At 40.4% G+C, this 23519-nt stretch overlaps 1 protein-coding gene across 4 annotated transcripts in view; it reads left to right on the top strand.

The window, feature by feature from the left end:
• Window positions 1-23519, top strand: part of crtc3 (CREB regulated transcription coactivator 3) — a 29861-nt gene that overhangs the window by 1552 nt on the left and 4790 nt on the right. The window contains exons 2-12 of one of the 4 annotated variants that reach the window (XM_029497639.1): window positions 2703-2813; window positions 3867-3995; window positions 7724-7785; window positions 12340-12402; window positions 14742-14845; window positions 18107-18157; window positions 18242-18327; window positions 19838-19887; window positions 20722-20942; window positions 22107-22342; window positions 22642-22839. In XM_029497639.1, coding sequence (XP_029353499.1) covers window positions 2703-2813; window positions 3867-3995; window positions 7724-7785; window positions 12340-12402; window positions 14742-14845; window positions 18107-18157; window positions 18242-18327; window positions 19838-19887; window positions 20722-20942; window positions 22107-22342; window positions 22642-22839 — 1311 coding nt within the window. The remainder of the gene's footprint in view (window positions 1-2702; window positions 2814-3866; window positions 3996-7723; window positions 7786-12339; window positions 12403-14741; window positions 14846-18106; window positions 18158-18241; window positions 18328-19837; window positions 19888-20721; window positions 20943-22106; window positions 22343-22641; window positions 22840-23519) is intronic. The other 3 variants (XM_029497640.1, XM_029497641.1, XM_029497642.1) reach the window with 3 other exon arrangements.

Raw genomic sequence — 23519 nt, forward strand, 5'->3', positions numbered from 1 at the left:
GAAGAAACAGGAAATGCGAGTGTCACATTTTATATCGACACCGCCCGCCAAAAGTTCCCCTGGTCGACTGTGACTAACACCCAAAGGAAGCTGTGACATGCTTAGATCTTTCTTGTATTCACTGAATCCCCGGGTTAAATCCTGGTGTGCAGCCCGTGGACACGCCTGGCTTTTGACAGGGGAGGGGGGAGTGGGACCAACTTGTTATTCATTTACAACCCATGTGTACGGTTGTGCATATGGGTTTGTAGACCTAGCAACTAATGATATTTTGAGAAACATGTCCAAGTGTTGAGGCACGATGAGTCACAATGGTCGCACTGTTTTGTGTTGTCTCATTTTGATATCTTAAGCCCTGGCTAAAATAAACGTGATAGTTGAGCCGACATTTCATTGAATGAAAGTGTTTTTCGGACTGTAGTTTGCACATTCAGAATGTTTTTTTTTTTTTTTTTTTTTAACAGCTGCTGCAGAAAAAAAATGTTGGTACATATTATTATTATTATTATTATTATTATTATTGATTATTGAATATTCCATTTGCACTACAAACTGTCCAAATAAGTGTCATCAGGTGCCATGTTTTGTCCAGCCAGCCATTCAAAACTAAAACATATCATGTGAATGAGAGAGTAGAGATTCATATTTGACAACTAAGTCACAGTTTCAGTCAATATCTAGCAGCCCATATTTATTTTTCCTGCTTTCTATTCTTTTGTATTTTGTGTTTTGTTGTTGTTGTTGTTGTTATTATTATTATTATGTATCTGGCAGGGATATTATGTTTTCAACGGTTTGTTTAATTGTCAGTTGTATTTTAAATTGGTGAATGTGCAGGCCAAGCAAAGGCTCAGTATAATTTGGTGTCAGAGCTAAATTTTATTTATTTTTATTATTATTAATATTTTCAAAAGTCAATATGTTTGGTACTTTATGTGAGAAAAAAATCATATATGCAAAAAAAATTTCTAAGTTCTAAGATCGGGAAGGATTTAACCTTCATAGCTGAATGAATGTGGATTTTTATCTGCACTTGTAGCTGCTGCCTGAATTTTATATAGCCCAGAATGAGTCAACAAAGGTGTTATTTCCTGAATCTTTTGTTCTCTATTTTATGGAGATTTCAAATGTTCACATTTCAGTGCAAAACAACAGTATGAATACTGGCTAATAAAAATAGTATGGCAGGATATAAAGGCACTTTTCACATTATTCTCATACCATTGGCTCCCAATGTGATTTTTCTATGAGTCCTGGATGGCCAGTCAAAGAGGATGTGGTTTTGAGGCCACACTGAATGAAGTTTGCTGTAAGGTGTGAACTGTCATTGATCCCTGTAAGACGGAAAAACGCACTCTGTCACTGTGGCTGGCCTGGGCACAGGACATGCTGCCAGCAAATAGCTTCTTCAGTATTTGTGCCAGTGATGAGAAGCACTGAAATAAATCCTGCCCTTAAGGTTTTCTGTAGAACTGAACACTGAATGCACTCCGCTGCTGTGGAGCATTGAGTCGGCATCACGAGAATCATAAATGTGTAAAGTGTGGTGGATGTTATGTAAGGCTAACACCAACACAGGAATAAGAGGTTTAAATGCGGATTTACTTATTTTTATTTATTTATTTTTCATTTGTCCCAGATTGAACATTGAATGTTACTGACGGGGCATCCAGGTTATTCATAAGACTGCAATATATCTGGCAGTAAGTTGGCTGGGAATTAAAATGGTCCTTAAGAAAGTTTCATATTCGTGTACATTTTGCAACTGTTTACTAGTCATTGATATTGGTGAAATTAAATGATGAAAAGACTGAAGCAAGTTGCTTTCAAACAAGATTAAATGTACTCACCTTAGTAAATGCACAGAATGTTGTTTAACCATTTTTGCCAAACATGATAAAGTGGTAAGTCACATTTTCCTTGCCCATCCTAGATAACCTTGAATATTCATAATCTCTAGCAAAGATTACTGCCTGCAGTCTTTAATTTAACTGTCTCTATTGATAAAATCAAAGAAGTTCAGCCTTTGGCAAATTTTACATTTTGCCCTTTGGCAGTCTAAGGAACAAATGTGGCCCTGTCAGTTGCCTATCCCTGATCACAGCCAATGACTGACTCTGTTTACCTTCACTTGGCAGAACAAACAACCCTGTTTTTTGCAAGATAATCATTGTGGCATCTCTCAGTAGGCTGCTGGTTTGGAAGCAAGTTGGTTGTTTCCTAGAATGTGTTTCCTCAACTTGTGCTACTTGCAAACACTGCTTTATTTAATCAATCTTCAAGTCCATTTGTAATAAAAGAAATCCACTAGGTTACACAGGCTTACATGAAGGTGAATAATAGCTGTAATGTATGCAGCTGGATTGCTGTTTGTGTTAGGATTTGGCTTCACAACAACCAAATTCTCTATATATTTATAGTTAAGGGTTCTTTAAATAGGGATGGCGATAATTGTGGTCCGTTGCTGGAGATTCTGGACATGCAATGTTGTGATTTCATTTAACTGTGAAGAAGATTAAGAAGAGGGAAGGCAAAACTAACCAGTGATCTAATATCTGGTTTTATTTCTCTTATATGACAACAACTGTCTTGGGAAAGAGGAGCCTAAGTCAGTACCAATTGTAGCCGTTTGTTCTTTACACACTTAATACTGTATGTCCAGAATTCACAATCCATCATTGGTTCTGTTTGTTTTTTGTCAGGTGCAGTTTCAGAAAATCCAGCAGCTTCGGCTTTCTCAGCCACGGGTGCAGTACTACGGAGGCTCCCTGCCCAACGTCAATCAGATCGGCAATGCCAGCACTGAATTTCAGGTGGGATCTTGTCCCTGCAAATTGAGAATCCAAAGTTAACTAATGACTCCAAAATATCTGGAATTTCCAAATTCCCTCTCATAGGATTACATTTTACTCCAGGGCTGGGCTTAGCACGGATCTGAAAGAACAGTAGTGCTCATTCCAGCGTCAGTACAGTGAATTGCATTCAACTCTATGACAAGGAATGTGTGCTTGCAGCTATGATGTCCCACTGTGCTGTGGCAAAAGTTAGAGAAGTTCCTTTTTTTTTTTTTAACACATCGCTGATGTCAGTCTGAACACTGTTTTACAGATGTGCTGGTGCTGTAGTGATTGGAGTTTATCAGATATGAATGTACGCAGGCAAAGATCCATCTATCAAATCCAATGCCATGGTCTCATTCAGGAGTTTATCAAGGCTATTTGAGTCTGACCACAGATCTGACTGCAAAAACACCAGAAACAACATTGCATCTCAGCTCTCCTACAAGCAGCACAGCGATTTATTGGAGTTAACAATGTAGCATTGAGCTTGTATCTGTGTCAGCTCTCCAAGGAGTGTGTTATGCAACGATACAGGAGATCCAGCTGAAAGTGTCCTTGTTATTTAGAGATAGAGTAGTAATTTCAACACTGTGACCAGGTCCAGAAATCACTCTCGTTGTCAAGGAAGAAAGCCCCGCTCGTTCATGTTGTCTAATCCCTTTCTCTTCAGGGAACAAAACTCAGCAAACTAAGTGGTTTCCTGATTCCACTTGTTGATAACTCATTTGTTAACGTTAAAACATTTAAATGAAGACTTATCTCTTAACATAGCCAAGTCTGACTTTGATGGAAACTGCTTTATTTAAAACCCCAATGTGCAGCATCTAATATGTGAATAGATTGATCTCTTTGCAGTTGGTCGTAGATAAGCGAAATTGGAGCACAATACCACATTTAGAGATGCAGGAAGAGGAGGAAAAACACCTGCCATTCATTTTGCTAAATCTCATTCAAACCTGATACGTGTAGGTAAACTATAGTGTTACATAGTCTGGTGTAAAAAGACTCTTCCTGTATCTTTCTCAGGGTGGTTTCCCTTCAGGATTGGACTCAGTCAGAGGAACCCGCCACCATGGGCTGGTTGAAAGGGTCCAAAGAGACCGCAACCGCATCAACTCTCCCCATCGCCGACCTATCGACAAGCATGGACGGCAGATATCCTTATGAGCAAAAGTCCTAACAGAACGACATCTTAGCAACAAACTTCCACATGATGCAGAAACATTAATTAGTAATGTGGAAGTCAGTCTTTTAGCATCATGGGGGTCTTTTCAATCATAGTTTGTAATTATTGTTTTTCTTGTATTTATTTCTTTTCTTTGCCACTAATGTTGTATCTATACATTTATTTTTTCTCTCTCTGGGCAGTGCTCCTTCCTCCTCCTTTGCTTTTTGGTTGGACTTGGAGGTGCACCGTCGTATAATGTGATGGGACTGGCCAGGGTCAGATGGTTATCATGCTAACTTCAGCAGAGATTTCTGCCACACAATTCATAGACATCTTTGACATGACAATCAAATTAAATAATTTCTTCATATTCTGATAAGAATTCTAGTTTTAAGCTAAAACACTTGTATTTAGCACCTTCTTAATTGTGATGGCACTTGTGATTGTTGGCAGCTGTTTGTTGCCTCAGGAGCATTTAGTCGTTATGGTAATTGGAAGTACATTGCATAGAGAATGCACTCTTTTCTGCTTAATGGAATTTGACAGAAGAAGATTCTCAGCATCCTCTGAATGCATATTCATGTTGCGTACCTATTTGTGTATTCTACGCAGAAGTGTTGCTACAGGTCTGATTCTATGCCGAAGCTCTAGAGGAATATAATTGTTTGAATCGTGGTGATTCAGAGTGAGGAACAGAGAAGTGAGTGTTTGTGCTTTTACTCCCAGCTAAACCCCCGTTCCCATCCCCTAGGCGGAGTCCCTGAGTTGCCTCAGAGGTGAAATGAATAAAAGCAGAGAAAGTTGTCCCCTACATTTTGCTTGAAATTTCCATGGTTTTCATGTTGCATAGTTCAAGCTTTGTGAGATTGTATAACTCAGATCGTGTTGTAAATTGCCCCCATTTCTAAAGAAGAGCCAATCATCATGGATGTTGCTAGTCTAGCAATTGCATCTGTACCTTTCTAAAAATTCATTACAAAGTATGAATATCTCATTAAATAGAGAAGAGAAACGCACAGAGCAACTGTCAGGATGGTATCAGTGACATAGCTTACTCTAAGCTTAAAAACCGATCTTCAGATATTATTATGGATGCTACATCCATCGTCATTCAGACTTTATGATTCTCAACATGGTGGTGCCTGGAATCATTTTTAATGACACCACCACATATGTAGTGTCTGTGTAGTAAAACTATAAATTGCATCACATAAGTCTTTTGCAGGGAATCCTGAATGCACTGAATTTGTAATCTAAGCACACCTGGATTTTATAGGACGTGTTTAAATAATGTTTAAAATCTTCATAAAAGATGTGTATATTTACATGATTTTAAATTCATGTTCTGGATTCAAACATAATATGTTTTTACACGACACACAACTTAGCCCACTGATCCATTAGCACACCAACAAATCATAATGTCTTAATGAGCATATCTGTTTATTGCCTACCGGCACAGGGATGACTCAGTGACCTGTCAGCATGCTGTGTGTTTCCTCGACAGGAGTTTGTGCTGCGTCCCAGTGTGTGATGCCACACCAGGGGAGAACAATCAGAACAGATACAAAAACATAACGGTGATTGGATACATCTATTTTGAGGGATGTGTCACTGCGGTGCTGTGGTCACACGCTTTTGGTTGCCATGTTACCCACCTTTGTCAAAACTGAATCCCGGTTTAGAAATCCAAACAATTTCCAATTCATAAAAGCCGTTTGACCTTTTGGTTCTTCATCTTTGTCTATTTTACTACTTTCCTCATGGGCGCTGATCCTTACGTTCCCAAGATTGGGTGTTATTCTTGCCCTACTGTATATGACCTTTGAAAGATAATCAGCAAAATAGGACAACATGTTTTATCAGATGCATATATTGTGAATTGCTCGAGTTATTGTGGGAGTTTTTGTTCATGATAATCATGTTTAATTGCCCAGCACCACAAGTCAAAGAGTTCCTGATTATGCTGGAAATTGATTTGAGTAATGTAACCATTCTCTGTGGTTTGTCTTGATCCTGTAACTGTAAGCCGCTCTGTGCTTGTTAGTACCCAAACAGAAGAAGTTGGCCAATCTGCAAGCACCAAGATGGTGTTGGCTCCACACACACACACACACACACACACACACACACACACACACATACATACATACATACATACATACATACATATTTTACTGCTCATTCACCGTCCTTATGGAAAGATGGTGTAAAGGTCACTGCAAAGTAAGACTGTCAGAATTGTTGATGCCAAAATAAACTGTTCAGTCAGGTTTTGGTCCACAAAGGTGTGCAATCATTGCCTTCACAAGAGTGTTTAGATGGAAGTCAGACCTTAATTCTGCTCACATGTTGGTTTTGTACAGAGGAAGGCCCTGAAGAGACATGTTACGTAGGAGGTCAGAAATCATTGTTGTGAACCAGCTAGGGCAAAATATGACAATTAAAAACTAGATCCAAACAAGGCTTGTAGAGTTTCAGTCTCAAGGTCACTGGTTAGTCTGTTGGGTGCCCAGAAAAGGACATTGTTCTTTGTGCAGTCCTAGTCAAGCTGTTTCTCAGAAGTCTAGATCCACTGAGAATGAACTTAGCATGACAACCTTAGAAATAGACCACCATCTGCTATGGAAAATGATTTCAATGACGACAGGGAGCAGTGTAGTATCTTTCAAATGAAAATGTGTAATGGGGTTTGTGGCTCCGGCTTATCCAATCGTATTACCACATTGTGAAAATGGTTTATGGCACTGATTTCAGCTGTAGTGCAACACACTTGCTGCTTGAACAACATAGAGGACTGGCTGATCATTGATGCTCCTCTATGTGCTGTTACACAACTTGAGCGCAGTAATTAGTTTAGGTCTGATCCCGCCAATGTAGCTATATGATACCAGTTAAGTAAGATCACATGAATCACTTAACCAGTTTGACAGGATTGTTCTCTTTCTTTTTCTGTGTCTGCAGGAGCCACATTACAAAGACTGACCAATTGTATATTTGTGTGTGGTCTGAAAAGGGCCTTATCCCATGTTTTGTGTGAGAGGTGATGAGTAACATCAGGACTCTGCTCGCTTCAAATTTGGCTCATTGCTGATAGCCAATTGTCCAAAGCCTAAACAGACAGCTGTTTGGAGCTGTGGTTTGGCCTTGTGTGGCACCCAATCTCTGCTTTCATTCTGTTTTGTTGATGGAATGACATCAACCCCCCCCCCCCCAAAAAAAAAAAAAAAAAAAAAAACTTCTACCTAGAGAGGAGCCTGTTTTTTTCCAGAGCAGAAAAGCTTGCAACTTGCCAACAGTGAAAGAGCCACTGACTGCAAGACGAAACACCGCCCTCCTGAAGTCCTCCCCACTCACAGACAATGCCAGGAACTCTGCGTCCGCAATGAGTTGTAATTCAAATAATGCTGTCATTGTTCCAGTATGTGTTTGAAAAAGGTACCTCTGTTGTTGACACTTGTCTTTCAACACAATTGAGCTTAGACAGGAATATGCTTTCTTCTCTGTTGGAACAGGTTAATCTCTCTTCCTCTGAGTATTTATGCCATGCATTTTTGCTGAAAGCTACAAAAATATCTCAGAGAGAAGTGAGAGAAATTTGCTCAACTCCTTTTTGTATTCTGCATTCTGAGTATTGCCAAATAATGTTTTAAGTATGTGCATCACAATGATTTATTTATGATTCCTCATAAAATTTTCCTTGACAAAAACCCAAATAGAGAGCTCTCCATATGGAGCAGTGTACCTGTCCCCACCTCCGGACAATAACTGGAGAAGGTGAGTACTGCCTTTTGAGCTAGTCACAGAGTGGTTATTGTTTTCTCTCCTTCCTCTCAGAGAGATTGTTTTACAACAGGAATTGTTTCCTCTTGCCAGCCTGTTTCCTGTATCAACCCACCCTGTACCTACTATTACTTTCTCTCTGGATCCAGGCAGCAGCCATGTCGATCAAAGACAGAAATGTTAGTTCAGTGCAGGACTGAGGTGGGTGGAGCTGTTTGGCCCTCATTGTTTCAGCAGAAATGCTTGACATATCAGGATGCCGCGTTAGCCCTGGGAAGCTGCATCTGACTAAAGATGTTTGACAGATAGCCTTTTTGCTCTAAAGGTCATGCCCAACAGGAGCAGTCCCACTGTTCAGGAATTTGATGCTGCCCTGGTGCACCACTGCCCTGTCCTGAACCAGCTCCAACTTAGCAGACCTGTTGGAAAATGATGCTAGGGCTTGATGTGAGCTGCAAAGTCTATTCTCCAGCTCTGCTCTTTCCTACACAGAGCAGTCAGTGTACTGGTGCTTTTCCTCAGTGTTTACAAGGGAGTGAATTATGGCCCTGTGATAAAAAAACTCAGCCAAACTCCTCCCTACTCCCTCTTTCACTCTGGCTCTGTCTCCACACTTGTTTGGTATGCTGGCTTCTGGCTGGCTGCAAATCACCCTGCCTCATCTTCTACCACAGCGCAGACACACACACTCGCCAGGCTTCGTGTTGAGTGTACTGTAACAGCTTGTACTGCAGAAGTGAATGAGGCCCACGCCCTCTTGTCATTGTTGACAGCACAAAACAGGTTGGCTGACAAACGTCCTCGCAAAGCAAGCAGGCGTCTGCGTTGAGTGGGTGTGTTTCTGGGAGAGCCATGTGGCACGAAGCACTGAATTCAGTCTCTCACTGCTTTGTTTCAGACTGTGTTTCTCAGCCAAACAATGTGCATCACATCATATGAACTTAAGTTAGCGAATGAAAAAACATGACTACCATTTTAGTTAATACGATTTCTGTCATTACGCCACATGCAGCTTGGTCTGTATTGTATACCACTGATATTCGCTGGATAGTGATGGCATTTGGTTTCTGTGTGTGGATATAAAGAGCTTGCGCACAGTCTGTTTTTGATCGTAGTTGCTTTGTCACAATGAAAATATATGTTGTGTATCTCCTGAAAAACAGAGCAGCCAATATTTGCATCGGCTCATCAGCTCCCCTGATCGTTCAATTCGCCACTATAGCCTTCTCCATGTGATTGGCATCAGCTCCACGGAGTCTCTGCAGGCCAAGCCAAGCCTCCTGCTCCAACCTGCAGCAGATTGTTGTCACAGTGTGCAACTACAGCACATTTCCCTCTCAGCACTGAGTTTTGGCCCACCGCACTGTCACAGTCAGGGATATAGATATTAGTGCCTTAGTGCTGGCTTAAGCTGACAAGTGTGCAAACATACAAAGACTCAAAAAGCAGGAACACCCAGCTCTATCTGTTTAATGTCCAGTGAGCTATTTAACGCTGCTGTCCGAATCCGTTCAACCAACTGCGCTCATACGAAGGTTGTATTTTTAAGCCTGAAACTGATATGGGTTGATCAGTAGTTGCTACATTTATTGTAAGCCTCGATATATTTTTATTTACTGCTCCATTTGTATTACTCCAAGGTAAGAAGAGCGAGTCAACCGGAAAAAAAAAGCAGCGAGAATGAGAAACGCGATGCGGGCTGCATGTGGCGCCGCCTCTGTTACGGAGCTTTCTTTTTTTTTTTTTTTTAACCCCATAACCTCAGAAAGTGGGGCAGATTGTAACGTTTGGATTATAAAAAGCTATTTTAAAATGATGATGTAGCCTAACTTTATCGATCTGACCGGGGGACCCCACCAGGTGAATATTGATGTATGTCAGCTCCGGCCATTCAGTGGGATCATTTCTCCATGAAAATGAAGGCAAACAGAAGGGACAATGAGAAAGACCCACAGATGTCAGTTTTTCATTGTGCCGTTTCTTCTCCAGTACAACTAGCGTGTTAAAATGATCATCCAACATGTTGAAATAATGTTTTAAGATAACTTCTGGACAGTGTAAATTGTGCCGCAGATAGTTTTCCCTCTGGTGGGCGTGGCTTTCGGAGTATGACGCGTTGTGCTCTGTCCTGAGGTCCGAGCACGGATATCCTTTTACTCATATGGTACTGGCACCGGCTCAACCCTACTAAATAACATTAGTTCTTCCAAAATATCAGCTAGGCTTAGGCATTAGGCTTTTGTGTATTCCTGTCTGGTTTCTAATGTATTTTTAATGAGCAGGTATTTAATGTGACTGGACAGGTGAACATATAGTAATAATAGACTGGAGATATTAAAGATCATCAGCAAATCAGAATCGAGACATAACATACCTTTCCGCCTCACACTCACCTCACACTTCCGCCATATTGAAAACGTTGACAGTCATAGTATCTTTTATATAGTAGCATAATTCATTGCTGTTCTCTTTATATTGCTGGATTTAAGTAATAAATTTAATAATTTTTAGATGAGACATTATTAGATTTCAGATGTCCCCATTGAAACCAGGCAATATCACAAATTACATTATGATTTATATCATTAAGACAGCAAAATTTCATATAGTGTCAGTGTCCTGTCAGCTGTAGATGCAAGTAAAATGAAGGAGCACTGTCACAATAGCTGTTGTCTTTTTACTCAAATTGCTGACTGAGCTTGAAGCTGCCCCGGAAAAAACTGTTGGAGTGGAAATGAGAAATCAGTGTTGGCTGAAGTCATGCCAGACTGTAGAGGTTCTTCTTCCAGTAACCTCCTGGGAAAGCCCATTAAAGGCAAATCCTGCAAGAGACTATTACTATTGTACAATATGTACAGTATATAAACCACTCTACCATTTTTTTAAAGAGCTGGTCAGTGGCTCTAGTTGTTAATCCATCCATAGATATGCTCCTTGGCTGTTGTGTTGTTGCAGTGAGAAGCTGATTCTCTGCTTGTCTGTTTCAGGGGAGAGTGGGGCGGTAGGTGTTTACAACGCCAACCCCATCTGCACTGCATTACTGCTAGTCAGCTCTGGAGAAGAGCCACAGAGCTTTTTTAACTGTTTCGTTGCTTTAATAACTGGGACGGTGATCAGCTATTCACTGCACACTTACCCCCTTCAACACTGATGATTGGCATAAAGCAGCCGTTTTTAAGTTTGCCCTTACTTTGAAATGTTTATTTGATTGTTTTCAATGTAAACAAATACAACTTGTAGGTTTTTTTTTTTTTTTTATGTTTGTTTGTTTGTTTTTTTTACTTTTATGTGTTTGTGTCAACCTTCCCAGCCTCGGTTATACCAAATTTGAAAGGCAGTGCGCCAGGGCTAAGGGATTGTGAAGCATGACAGAAATGCAGGGGAACAGAGTGGTTCACATAGCCTTTAACCGCTCCATGACAAGCAACCCGGCCAACAGATCTTATCCTCTCCCTGGATTTGACAAAGTTGCTTTTTTTGCCTTTGGGAGAAAAAAAAGTTGTGCTTTTCCAACTTTGTCCGTCTGTAAATAGTCAGGCCCCGATTTTTGAAATCCACCATCTGTCCTCTAGAGTCTACTCAGAGTACAGTGCTTCCATGGAAATGGGGCTTTCAAAGAATATTATTGTGTGGTTGGTGTCTGGGAAGACAGATTGATAAAGGGGTCTGGATCCTTGGGATGCACAAGGCATCAGACCTGAGTACAGCCCTGGATGTGTCCCTTCGGAGACCATCTGCTTGAGGGTCAGAGCTACAAATCCAATCCCACGCCCTCCTCTGCCTTCATTCACTGATTTTGGACCTGCTATTCCTGTACCAGCCTCCCGAGGGATATCAGCCCAGGCTCCCCTGAGGCTGCTCTGCATAAACGCCTTTAAGGGAAGACATCAAAAAAAAAAAAAAAATTCTTCTGCTGCCTCTTAATATGTTGGTGTGATGACCCTTTGGCTTTTAACATCATCTAGGTGGGCTTGGGTTTTTCAGTTTTTTATATGAAAACCCTATAATCACAATCACGAAGGTGTTTTTTTTTTTTTTTTTTTTTTTTTTTTACTATTTTTTACACTACTTAACAAATGTCAGAGTGTGTTAAAGGACATTACTATGTCTGAGACGGCTTACTGTAGTATGACTTTAATACCATGTCAGTAGGAAAACATACATGCAAAACTGCCAAACTTAATCAAGTTTTAGTTGTTTGGTATCATTTTTAGGAGATCAGTTTCACCCTTTACCTCGACATAAAGTTATTTCCATAATCTGACGATTTCTTCTTTATTCTAAGTGTTCCCAAATCTCAGCAGTTGCTTCAGATCAATCAATGATTCTGTGCCCATAGACCTTTGCTTTGAATTTATTCTGTCTTTCCATTTTTCCAGTGTTGTGTTGTATCTGAGCATTTTAAAGGGTCTTTTCTTTTTCTAAACATGTGGTGAATTTTTATTATCAAGATATTTTCTCCTCTTCTTAAACTTCAGGTCAGGATCCCGGGGGCTTCTGCTTTCACCCAGTAAATTTGTCTGTCATGCTTGTCCTCTGTCTTTGAAGGGAACAGCAGCCATGGACTGAGGAAAAACGGCCTGGGTTTAGATTAATATCACAACTCAACAGGTGACCCTTGACCCCACCCCTCTTTCTGTCTGTTTCTTTCTTTCCCTCAGTCTAGCTTCACTGCTTTATCCCTCGCTCACACAGAGGCCAACAATTCTGTTCTGTCTCCTTTTCAATCTCTCTTGGCCACACATAATGTCCTGATTTCTATCCTTTGTAAATCTCTGTGTGATTTGTAACATCTCAATAATCCGCTCCTTTCTTCCTTTGAAGCACTGAGCTAGAGGGCCAAAGAGTCTCAGCTAAAGGCTGCTATGGTTGCCTCCTTAATCATTTTTTTCTTGTTATAGTTTTCCACTCATCTTTCCAGTTCATTTCTGAAACATTACTCAAGTTTTCTTACTAAACTAGCTTCAGGACTCGGGCCTCCTTTGCAGACTAACCAAACCTAGTCAAAGCTCACTGTTCATGTTTTCTGACTTTCAGCCTTTGTGTTTACCTCAAATGTATTTGAAAATAATTTATGAGTCTAGATTGCCAATAAATTGAAACAAAGAAATCTGCATAAAAAATTAAAACATCTGTAAGCAAACACAAGCAAAAATCTGTAACAGTTAACACAATATCAACTTATTTGCTGTCTTAGTGAGGGTTGTATGCGATGATCAGTGCTCTTCAGATTAGACTGTGTGTGGTCATTACATGAATAACATGCGATTATATAGAAAGATTCATTTACACGCCGTACAACTGTCCTTTGATCGTTTCAGACCCACAGTTGACATTTTCCTTTCTAGGTTGTTTCAACAGCAAATGCAGCTGTGCTCATCTGTTTGCCCATAGTCTCCAAATGTGATGTGGTCATGTGTATTCTCTTGAAAGAGCCGAAAGTATTTATGCCACTGCCCAACAAAAACTGGACCTTAAGTCAGTGGCACAGTATTATGATAATGAAGATTATCATTGTTTTAAAGAAGTAAATATATTGAAAAGTATGAAAGATTTTAAAACGTTGTGACTAAATATTCAGTTTTGGGGAAACACACCAGCAATCAGACTGGCACAGATCCTCCTTCCTAATTCTCTTTAAGACAGCAAATATTGGCACGTCCCAGAATTGTCAGTGTCATTAAAAGATGACTAATTTGGGCCACAGCGACATAGCAATGAAATGGTGTGATCTTGCTTCTTATTGTTACACATTGCAAATTAATTCTATTATACATAATGAGAAGATGGCATTAGTGATATTTTGTATTTATAGAATTTATAATACGAAAAAATAACAACAACTTTGTAGACAATCTTGTCTGGGATTTTAGGTCTGGCCAACTATGTTCTCTGTTGGTATCCATATTGAAAAGCTTTTACATTTTAAAGGACTGTTTGACTGATATATACTTTTCCATGACTAATCCTGCCATGATTGAGGGAAGAAAAGAAACTCTCAAAGCATAATTATAACAATTTGCGTTGATGCACTTGAAGCAAAGTACTAGTGACGCATGAAATGTTATTAAGGCTTAATGGAGAGCACTAGATTGGGCTCTCAGTGAGCTCTCTGAGCTTGCAGTGATTCTCTGAGGTTTGTGTGGGTTGTCCAATTCAAGTGAGTGTTTGACAGCATGTGAATTTACAGCTCATTATTTACAGCTCAGGACAGGCAACCAAACTGAAACTGATTGCAAATAAGGTAAATTGACAGTTGAACCGAGCTCTTCCAAAGAGGCAATTTTGTCCACATTTCTTGTTTTGTTTTGTCCCCCCCCCTTTTTTTTTGTTTGTTTGTTTGTTTTTTTTGTCTCAGCAGGATTGCTCAAAATGTTTTTTAACCTGTTTACATATATACATTTACTGTTTACATATATCAACACACTATGGGTTGTTTGGTCTAGGAAGATGGGTCAGCTCTATTGAATGTGTGTCTGTTTGCCACGTCAGTACAGATCCTATCCTTATCTAATCAGTTCAATCAGATTTCTTAATCTTTATAAACATCATTAAAAATGGTCGATCATGTTGAGACACGTTGAGACATTTTACAAATATTGCAGTGGAGACATTTTCAGGTTTCAGTATTATTAGGGATAACAAATATGTAGTTTTTTTTTTTGTTTTGTTTTGTTTTTTTTTTAAGACAATTATTATTTCATCTCAGAGCCAAAATGCATTTTCATCAGAGGCTGGTGAAGAATGAGTCCTGTGCTGTGAGGGTGTTTGTGTGTAAGGTCAGTGTGAGCCTGCAGATGAGTGCAGCCTGTGTGGAGACTGAGCAGGAAGCTGAATGACTCACAGACCTTACAGTCCTAAGAAATCATCTGCCTCTGTCCAAGGTGCTGGAACCCTTTGCATAATGTTCCTCTTCTCATCCTTCTCCCCTTCCTTTTCCTCCTACATAGAACCAATTCAGACTCTGCTCTCCATACGAGCGCTATGAACCCAAACCCTCAGGACCCCTTTGGCATGAACCAGCAGATGGGCCGAGGTCCCCCACATCGTAATGGTGAGAATAATACACTCAGCACATGATGCTCAACTTAAAAGAAGGCTGACACACCAGCTCCATCATTTGGATAAAAATGTATAAATTAAAAAAAAAAAAAAGTCTTTTTTTTTTTTTTTTCTTTTTTCCTGTCTACTCTCCTGGCACAAAGAGAGACTTTACAGAGAGACTTTAAACCATCCATTCTAGAAAGTTAGTATTTTCTGCGGGGGGAGATATATATGTATATAAGAATTAATAGGAGATACAGACCTTTTCTCTGATCAGATTCTGTCTTCTTTTACTGCACTGTTTGTGTTGACTCTTGTCTGAGTCAGATCCCCTTACCCAGTCTGTGACTTTTAATGTAACTTTACCTGTATTTTACCTTCCGTATCCAGAATGGCACGTGTGTAGAAAATAGAAGCACATGCCACATTGCATGCATGGAGCGAAAATTGCCTTAATATAGCCCGTAAAATAGTTCTTTTAAATAAACAGTTACTGCAATGCGTGCCACAACATTGTCGCACAAGTTATTCTTGTTGTTAATACCATTATAACATAATCAAAAGATGTAGATGGGAGCTTGTTTAAGCCAGTTTTAAACCTAATGTAACAATGAAGTGGTGGGCTAGTTTTGTGTGCGTGAGATAAGGAATGGTGAGCAAAGGACTATTTAATTTCTGCTTGGGTCTGATTTGGGTGCAGTGCACTAACTTGTTCACACTGACCTGTTGCTGACCTGTTGTGTTACAACAGGACAGTGTAAACAACCAGAAGGAGCTGAGCTGACAGACTGGATTAACAGATCAGAAGGGGGTGGAATAGTCACAGTATGATATGCACACCACCAACAAAGGCAGGAAGCAGTCTAGAGGGACTCATTAACAGAGACATTGCCTCTTACACTCATCAGGTGCAAAAGATTTTGTAGCGGAGGTGCCGCCTTGGGAGAGCAGAGTTCAGGTCATTGCAGCACTATAAAGCTCGATACGCTTTGTCATGTACAGTATTCATGCTGCTGCTACTCTGGGCCCATGTCATTGTAATCATGCTGGTTTATGGTGTTTGTTAATAAATGACCAGAGGAACAGAAAGACAGAGAACACAGTTCATCCAACTATCTGCTTTGAGCCCACTGACACAAATCACTATCACACCAAGAGAAATGTTGTTTACACATTTGTAATTGGTCCAGAAAGAAAGGAGTTCATCCGTCCTCCCTCTCTTTTCACACACTAAATCCCTTCATTCACCCCCATGTGAGCATCCATTGTGTTTTTGACAGTGTTTGTCACTTCTGTCTGGTGTCAGTGCTGATGAAGTGTGGACTGGATGAGAGAACAGTTCCTCCACCGGATAACAGCACACTATGTTTAGCCAACAGGCTTAAACAGGATATTGCTTTAAGATCTGGGCCAAGTATGCATTTCACATCCAGTATAGAGACACGATTGTTGGTATGTGTGACATCAGGTATGTCCACGATTGCCTCCACTCATATTCCTCACCTGTTCATCTTTTGTAAAGCTACAATGCTTTACAAAATGCTTTAATGCTTTTCTCACTTATTGCTCCTTTTTCGTTTTGTTTTTTACACTTTTTTTATTTCTATGGGTGACATGTATGAGTGTAAACAGTGTGCTTTTCTGTACCAAAAAGTTATAAAGGTTTATATCTCCTTTCCCAAGCATCTCTCTGGAGGTCTAGACACAACAACCAGTCAGAAGCTAGGATTTGATTAGTTCTGATTGGCCGATGAATGCTTTGTTGTGACATCACAAAGTCCCAGAAGTTCTGACAGCTGGTTTCAAGGCTCAATTTCTGAATACTGACTGTGAGCATTTCTCTATTGACATTGGCAGCCACAGTAAGTGTGCCCTTACAGTTGTTTATAACCTAATTTCAGTGATTTATCAGTTCCGTAGTGCAGACCTGCCAGATATAGAATCAAGCTGTTACATTAACTGCATATTTAAGGAGTTTATTATATGAGCTGAACTGCATACAGTACTGTCTTCTTGCATAACATCCTGTATGTAGCCCATGAGAACATAGAGGACATAGTTTTACAGGCTGTATATGTTGTGACATGAAGCAGGTTAGTGTTAGGGAATAAGTTGTGATTCATCATTGCTTCACTGCTGCAGCCCGTAGCAGAACAGAGCGATGAACCCCCAGGGCCTCATTGACACCTCGAGGATTAATTTGGTTTCTAGTGGTGTTTAGCCATCTTTGATTAAAGGAGCATCTAACTAGGAATTACATCTGTGAGTCACACTGCCGAGGAGGAAGCACTTGGGAGCAAAGGAGATGAGCCATACAATTATTATTTTTTTTTTTTTTCTGCCTGGTGTTGTGAGAGGAGCAGCACTAGTAAAAAATCAGATTGTGTATCTGCAGCTTCTGTTTTACCCCTCAACATTGACGACACACAAACTAAGAGTGCATTACGGAATATAAGTGATCCAGCCAGAGACATAAGCCAGTCATTTCCCATCCCAGTTGTCCTATTTCTGTCCTGGCTGAGCCCCCACAAGGAACAGCAACCAGACACCTTTTAGAAGGGGGAAAGTAATGGAGCTAGACTGTTGTATTGCTGCACTGTCCCATCTGTTCCAGACACTGAAAAGCTGCCACTCAAAATGAATGAACTTCAGAGAGAAATAAATCCATGGAAGGAATAAAGGGATGGGGGGGTATCTGATCAAAAGCCAATATAAGAGAAGTTGAAATCAAGTGAATGAAGAGGAGATACAGCGAAGAAACACAAGCATTTTTTTTTCTTAATAAACACAAGAGTGCTCAGGAAGTGCTGTTGCTCAACACAAGAGCTAGAGACAGAATCGAAAAAAGTTAAAAGGAGAAACCAAAGGCTTTTGTATCTGGCATCGGGTCTGCAGCGAGGAGGACAAGAAAGAGGCTCTTTGTGGCATGAAAGAAACAATGGCCCTCTCTTTCGTCCTCATCAGTCTGTGACCCACCCATCTCACTACTCCAAATTCTCTCTGTACCCTTCTCCTAATCTCCATGTTTCCTAATAATATGATGCCAGATGCCCAGCTGTTTATGAACGTGGGCAACAATTGTGAAGTGTATTGCATTGAGTGTATTCCAGACAGAGGGACTGGTTAATGTTCCAGACATGTCGGAATAATTCAAACAGCTGTTTAATATTGAATATCCTCTAACATTCCTCTGATTTTTTTTTTTCTCTTTATTTCTTCGTCCATCATCCCATCCCCTCCACCCTTTCTTTCTTTGTGTGTTTCTGTGGAGGCTGGCTTGCAGCTAGTGTAAATGAAGCAGAAGTAGATGGCTCAGGGGATGGTGAGTTGCCTTTTCTTCACTAATCAAGACATGATGTCTCATCTGTAGAGCACACATTTGATCAATGCTTACCCTCTTTTCCAGTCTTCTCCTTCCCTAGCCTGCCTAATGAGGAAAGTCTCATAGGTGTCAGTAAACCCCTTCCCAAGCAGCTGTGGGAGGCTAAGAAGGTGAGACCGCTGCCCCCGAATAATTAATGTAATCATGGGATCAGAATGGCCACGCTGGTTGATTATGTCATGGTAACACCTTAAATTCCTGCCAAGCCTGTGTCGTGACATGCATATTTGAACTGGACTTTCCTGTGTGACGGCAGAAGTGACTGGGCGGGATGATCTGGAGGTTTCTTGAATTAGGAATGCAGCTCTTTACTGATATAAATTTGTGTCTTCATTTGAACTCAAAAATCATTGAGAGTCTTAATTTCAAGTAAATGAAAATACTGAAACATATTATTAATAGTCCTTCTTGATGATCTTACACTTAGTATAACTAAAATTAATAGATTATGTGAAGACAAGAATTAAACAAAGATTAAAACAGACATAGCTAGGATAGAAATTAAAAACCTAAAACGACAAAGAGGAACCATTGAATGAATTTTGTAGTTCTTTGTAGTGAGTCCACGTAGATTCTTCCAAGCTCAGTATGAACTTGTGGGATGATGGAGGCCAGTCATGATGGAATGTTGTAAAGTGGAGTAAATTAAAATGCAAGTAAGGAGATGTAAAAAGTAAATTTTGAGTTGTATTGAATGTTATTGTCATTGGAATTGGAATGATCAGATTTACTTTGCAGCCTTTGATACAAAAGGTGATATCAAATAGTCGTTTCAGCTAATATCTAGTGACAGAAGGAGCTAGATGTATGAATGACACATACACACAAAAAACTGTGCATACATGAATATTAAATGTGATCACAGTATGATGCATATTTTGGGCTTTGTGCATGCACAGTTTTAAGTTTTTGACTTGATGTGTCTGGCCTTGGGTATTTTTTTTTTAATAGTACAATATTGATCTTTGTTTCGAAGTGCTGAGCAGAAGTTCTTCTAAAATAACATTACAAGAATCAACTGATCAAAGAATACCAACCCTAGAATACAATTAATAGTTGACAAAACACTTAAAACAGTCAGGAGTAAAAAGAAACTGCGGTCATTATGAGAAGTAAGAGACTTCAGGCGAAAGTATAACCAGAAAAAGAAGGGAGTGAAAGGAAATCACAGACTGCAGTGCCATGGGGCTCAGCCAGAAGATGAGGGTCTCAACATGTGCACTGGTGTGTAGGGAAACAGGAGGTCTGAAATCTAATTGGGAGAACATACTGGGAAGCAGTGTAGCGAAGCTGAAACAGGAGTCTCTTGGTTCTGGTTAAAAGCCTGGCAGCAGTATTCTGTGCCAAAGACTAGTGCAGCAATACAGGTGTGATGAGATAATTGTAAAATCGACTCTTTGTCTTTCAAAAGTTACCAGAAAGAAGGTTGTACTAGTTTTTCTAAGCTGATAAAAACCACGTTGTTAGTTAACAATCTGTTAATAGATTTTATTAGCACTGAAAATTTCCCTGCCTCAAGAGTTCCATTGAGTTCAACCCAGGAAGATTTACAGGGTGCAAATTGGCATGTTTCAGTTTGCATCAGTTTCCAGCACAGTTGTAATTGTGTTCCTGTTTCAGGTCCAGTCTCTGGCATCAAGGCCTAAATCCTGTGAAGTTCCTGGGATCAAGTAAGAAAGTTGTGTTATTGATTAATACACACACAGGGTTTCTGTCAGTCAAAATGTGACATGGCTGTTTTCCACAGGGTGTAACTGCTGTAGCTTGTCAATAGAAACAATGAAATCCTAGAGATGAAATGCCATGCATTCCCTCTGTGCAGAACCGGATGTCTGCGTGCCTCTTTGTACCGCTCACCCTTTTAACGAAGAGGAACAGCATTATAATGATCAGATTCCACTGGCATTGTTCAACAACAGTTTGCCACGGTTATTGTTTTCCTACTGTCGTGATTTTGAAGAAAATAGACATCTCAGTGTAAAATGGAGTTGGTGTTGATGAGAACGTTTCATGTCAGTTTTTTTTTTTTTTTTTTTGGGTCATTCAGAAATAGTACAATGAAGAACTTTAGGGCTCTTAGCAGTTATTTCCACAGAAAATTAAGCTTAAATTATTTTGTGGTGGGGAAAAATGGTTGGACTGTGATAAATTAGCTGCTTTGGCTCCTCTCTCTTCTCCAGACTGAAAATTGTGTGTTTGTGGATGCAACATTTGCTGTGCCAGTTTGTGTGTGTGTGTGTGTGTGTGTGTGGGGGATATACAACAATGAATCCCAGTTGCTGCTCATATGCTGTTAATGCAGCATATGAGCAGAAATGGAAATTGAAGAAATAACAGAGGAAATGGAGAGTGGGTGGAGTAGAAAAAGAAGCAGCTAGAACAAATAGATTGAGGGTAAAGAAGCATCTTGTTTTGAAACAGCAATGGCAGCACATTCAATGGCTCTGCCTTTAACTGTGCAGCATGTTTTAAATTCATTTACATGGATTCTGATTTTCCTGCAGTATATTCCCATCTCCAGAGCAGAACCCCGGTCTGTCCCACTACCAGGGTTCCCTAAATACAGGCGGCTCCCTGCCCGACCTCAGCAACCTGCACTTCCCCTCCCCACTCTCCACCCCGCTCGACCCTGAGGATAACGGAGGGTACCCCAACCTTAGTGGAGGCAGCAGTACTGGAAACCTCCCAGCTGCCATGATGCACTTAGGAATCGGCAACTCACAGGGTGAGTAAAGTGTTTATGTTGTTTGTTTGTTTGTTTTTTTACTTGCAATGTCTTTGTTCCCTAAATGACACGACCACAGATGGGAGGTCTTGGAGTGGTGGGTATTAGGTGTGATCCTGCTCAAATGAACTCAAATTGAAAAACAGAAATTGAAAAAAAAAAAAAAAAGAAATAGTTGCATTGAGATGCAAGGCATCGTCTCTCAGCGTAAAGCTAAAGCACCATAATTACTTTTAAAAACATGAAATGGGTGAAAGTGGGTGTTCTCAGAATGGGTGTATAAGGATGCACTGGTGTGGTGAGTGATTAGAGCATGCACTATACTAAGCCTTGAGCAAGAGGTGCCCAGTTTGATTCCCAGACATCAACACTATTTACTGCATGTGAATCTCCCACTCTCTCTCCCCACATCTTATCTGTCTCCACTGTCGCTATCAAAAAAAGTCATCAAATGGGCCCAAAAAAATCCCCTGTAACACCCACTAAATTTGGAAGAGAAGGCTTATAAGATCTGGGCTTCTGGTTTTAGATGTTTAAATCCTGGCAGTTCGGTCCAACCTTAAGCTTAAATTTGGGAAGCTTTTCTCCTGTGTTTTTCAGCAGATTCCAGGTTTCTTCCTCCGTCAGCCAGCCAGCTGTCCATTATAAGCAGCTCACTCAACGATCCCTCTGTCTCCAACTTCCTTGCTTTGAACTTGGCTGCCTGATTGGATCACACCCGCTGCTGCTCTCTCTCAGTCTTTCCTCTCTGTACTTTGTGAAGTAGGATGTGTAGTTAGGCTCCCATGTCGAACGCAGTTCAGCTTGGCCTAGCACCAAAGCGACAGAGGAACTTTGACCCTACTTTGGCTCTCCACAATCAGCTCTTTTCTCCCCCCCCCCTCCAGAATCTCTGTCCTCTCATTTTCCTTTCCTGTGCTCTTCATCTTTCTCTCCCTCCTTCTCTCCCTCCAATCACACAACAAAAGTTTACTGTTTTGTGTTTGACTGGAGAGCTTGCAGGAAAATCAAATGCATACTACATCATAACTTCCACATGCTCTCTCTGGTCTCTAAAGACTCATATCTGCTTGAAATTCAGAGCTGCCTTCCTTGTTGTAAGTGTGAATTTCTACTCTGATGCTTTTTATTCAGTCCATCTTCTCATATTTTCTGTCCCTGAAGGACTCTCCTCCTCTCTGAGCAATCCCTCAATTCAGGCATCACTCAACAACTGCCAGCTGCAGTCGTCACTCAGCAATCCCTCCATCAACTCATCCCTGCGTCTTTCCAGCAACTCCCCCCGTCGACGGCCCGCTCCCATCAGCCCCCTCACCCTGTCCCCGGGCGCCGAGCAGCGCAGGGGTCTGGCCAAGCAACTGTCTCCCACCATGTCCCCTTCGCTGTCCCCCATTACACAGGTACACACACCTCACACATTAAAGGATTAAAGATTATCGAAGATACTAAAAAATGGGTTTGTTGTGCTGAACTGCTGTCAGATTTGTTGCATTTTCTAAAAAAAAAAAAACAAAAACAAACAAACAAACAAAAAAAAAAACACGTGTCCATTGCTAAACACTGCTACAATTATTTTCACTCCTGTTCGTGATGGGGAAAGTGTGACTGAGTAATGACAACACAATCAGAACAAATACACTTCAAGTATTAGACTGCTCAGCCTGTAGTGACATGTGTTGGCTTCCTCTGTCATGTGTAGGGGGTAGCTTTGGATACCAGCAACATGCCAAGGGAGCCCCCCCCACCGTACCCACTTTACCAACAATCCCAGCATGCTGTGGACCAGGGCCGACAATGCCAACAGCAACACCAACACCAACAGCAGTCACAACAGCAGCAGCAGCAACAGCCTGTCTCCCCTCTTCAGAACATCCCCCTGGACTTCAACACGAACCAAGTGAGTGCCATGAAGGCCACCTCTGTCTGGAAATGCACAGATTTTTGTTGTCATTTTTTTGTCTCCATGCAAAACTTGGTGTGGGAAAATCAGCTTCACCGTTTCGGTTCTGTTAACTAACTGTTAACGCTAGTATGGACAGTTACACTGGTTCTATAGGGGCTGCGCAAAATGCAAAAAAATCATATCACAATTATTTTGTCAGATATTTTGATTGTAATATCAGTTAGAATGGAAAAAATCCTCTCAGAAAAAATTTTTCTAAACGATATTTGTTTGGACTTCAAGAGTCAAAGACCGTTCCTTTACATCTACGGAGAACATGATTTTTAAAGGCCAAGGCGTCTCCATAGAAAGGCAAGACTGTTGATGTAACAATGCACAACACTATTGGGACACATTTTTATCTTATATCTCATATCTTATATATATATATATATATATATATATATATTTTATTTATTTATTTTTTTTTTAGTCTGCCAAATGTTCCATCTGGAGGATTACAAATAATTGTATTTGTATTAATTTACAAATAGTTTTGATTGACCAACAATTTAAAGGCTACACATAGAAAACCTTAAAGGGCATTATGATTCTGGGAAGATGGAACCAACCAAAAACACTCAATCTATATGCTAGTTGATAATCCCGATTTTTCTTGTTTCACTATCTACTCT

The sequence above is a fragment of the Echeneis naucrates genome, chromosome 3 (assembly GCF_900963305.1).
Source record: "Echeneis naucrates chromosome 3, fEcheNa1.1, whole genome shotgun sequence".
NCBI lineage: Eukaryota > Metazoa > Chordata > Actinopteri > Carangiformes > Echeneidae > Echeneis > Echeneis naucrates.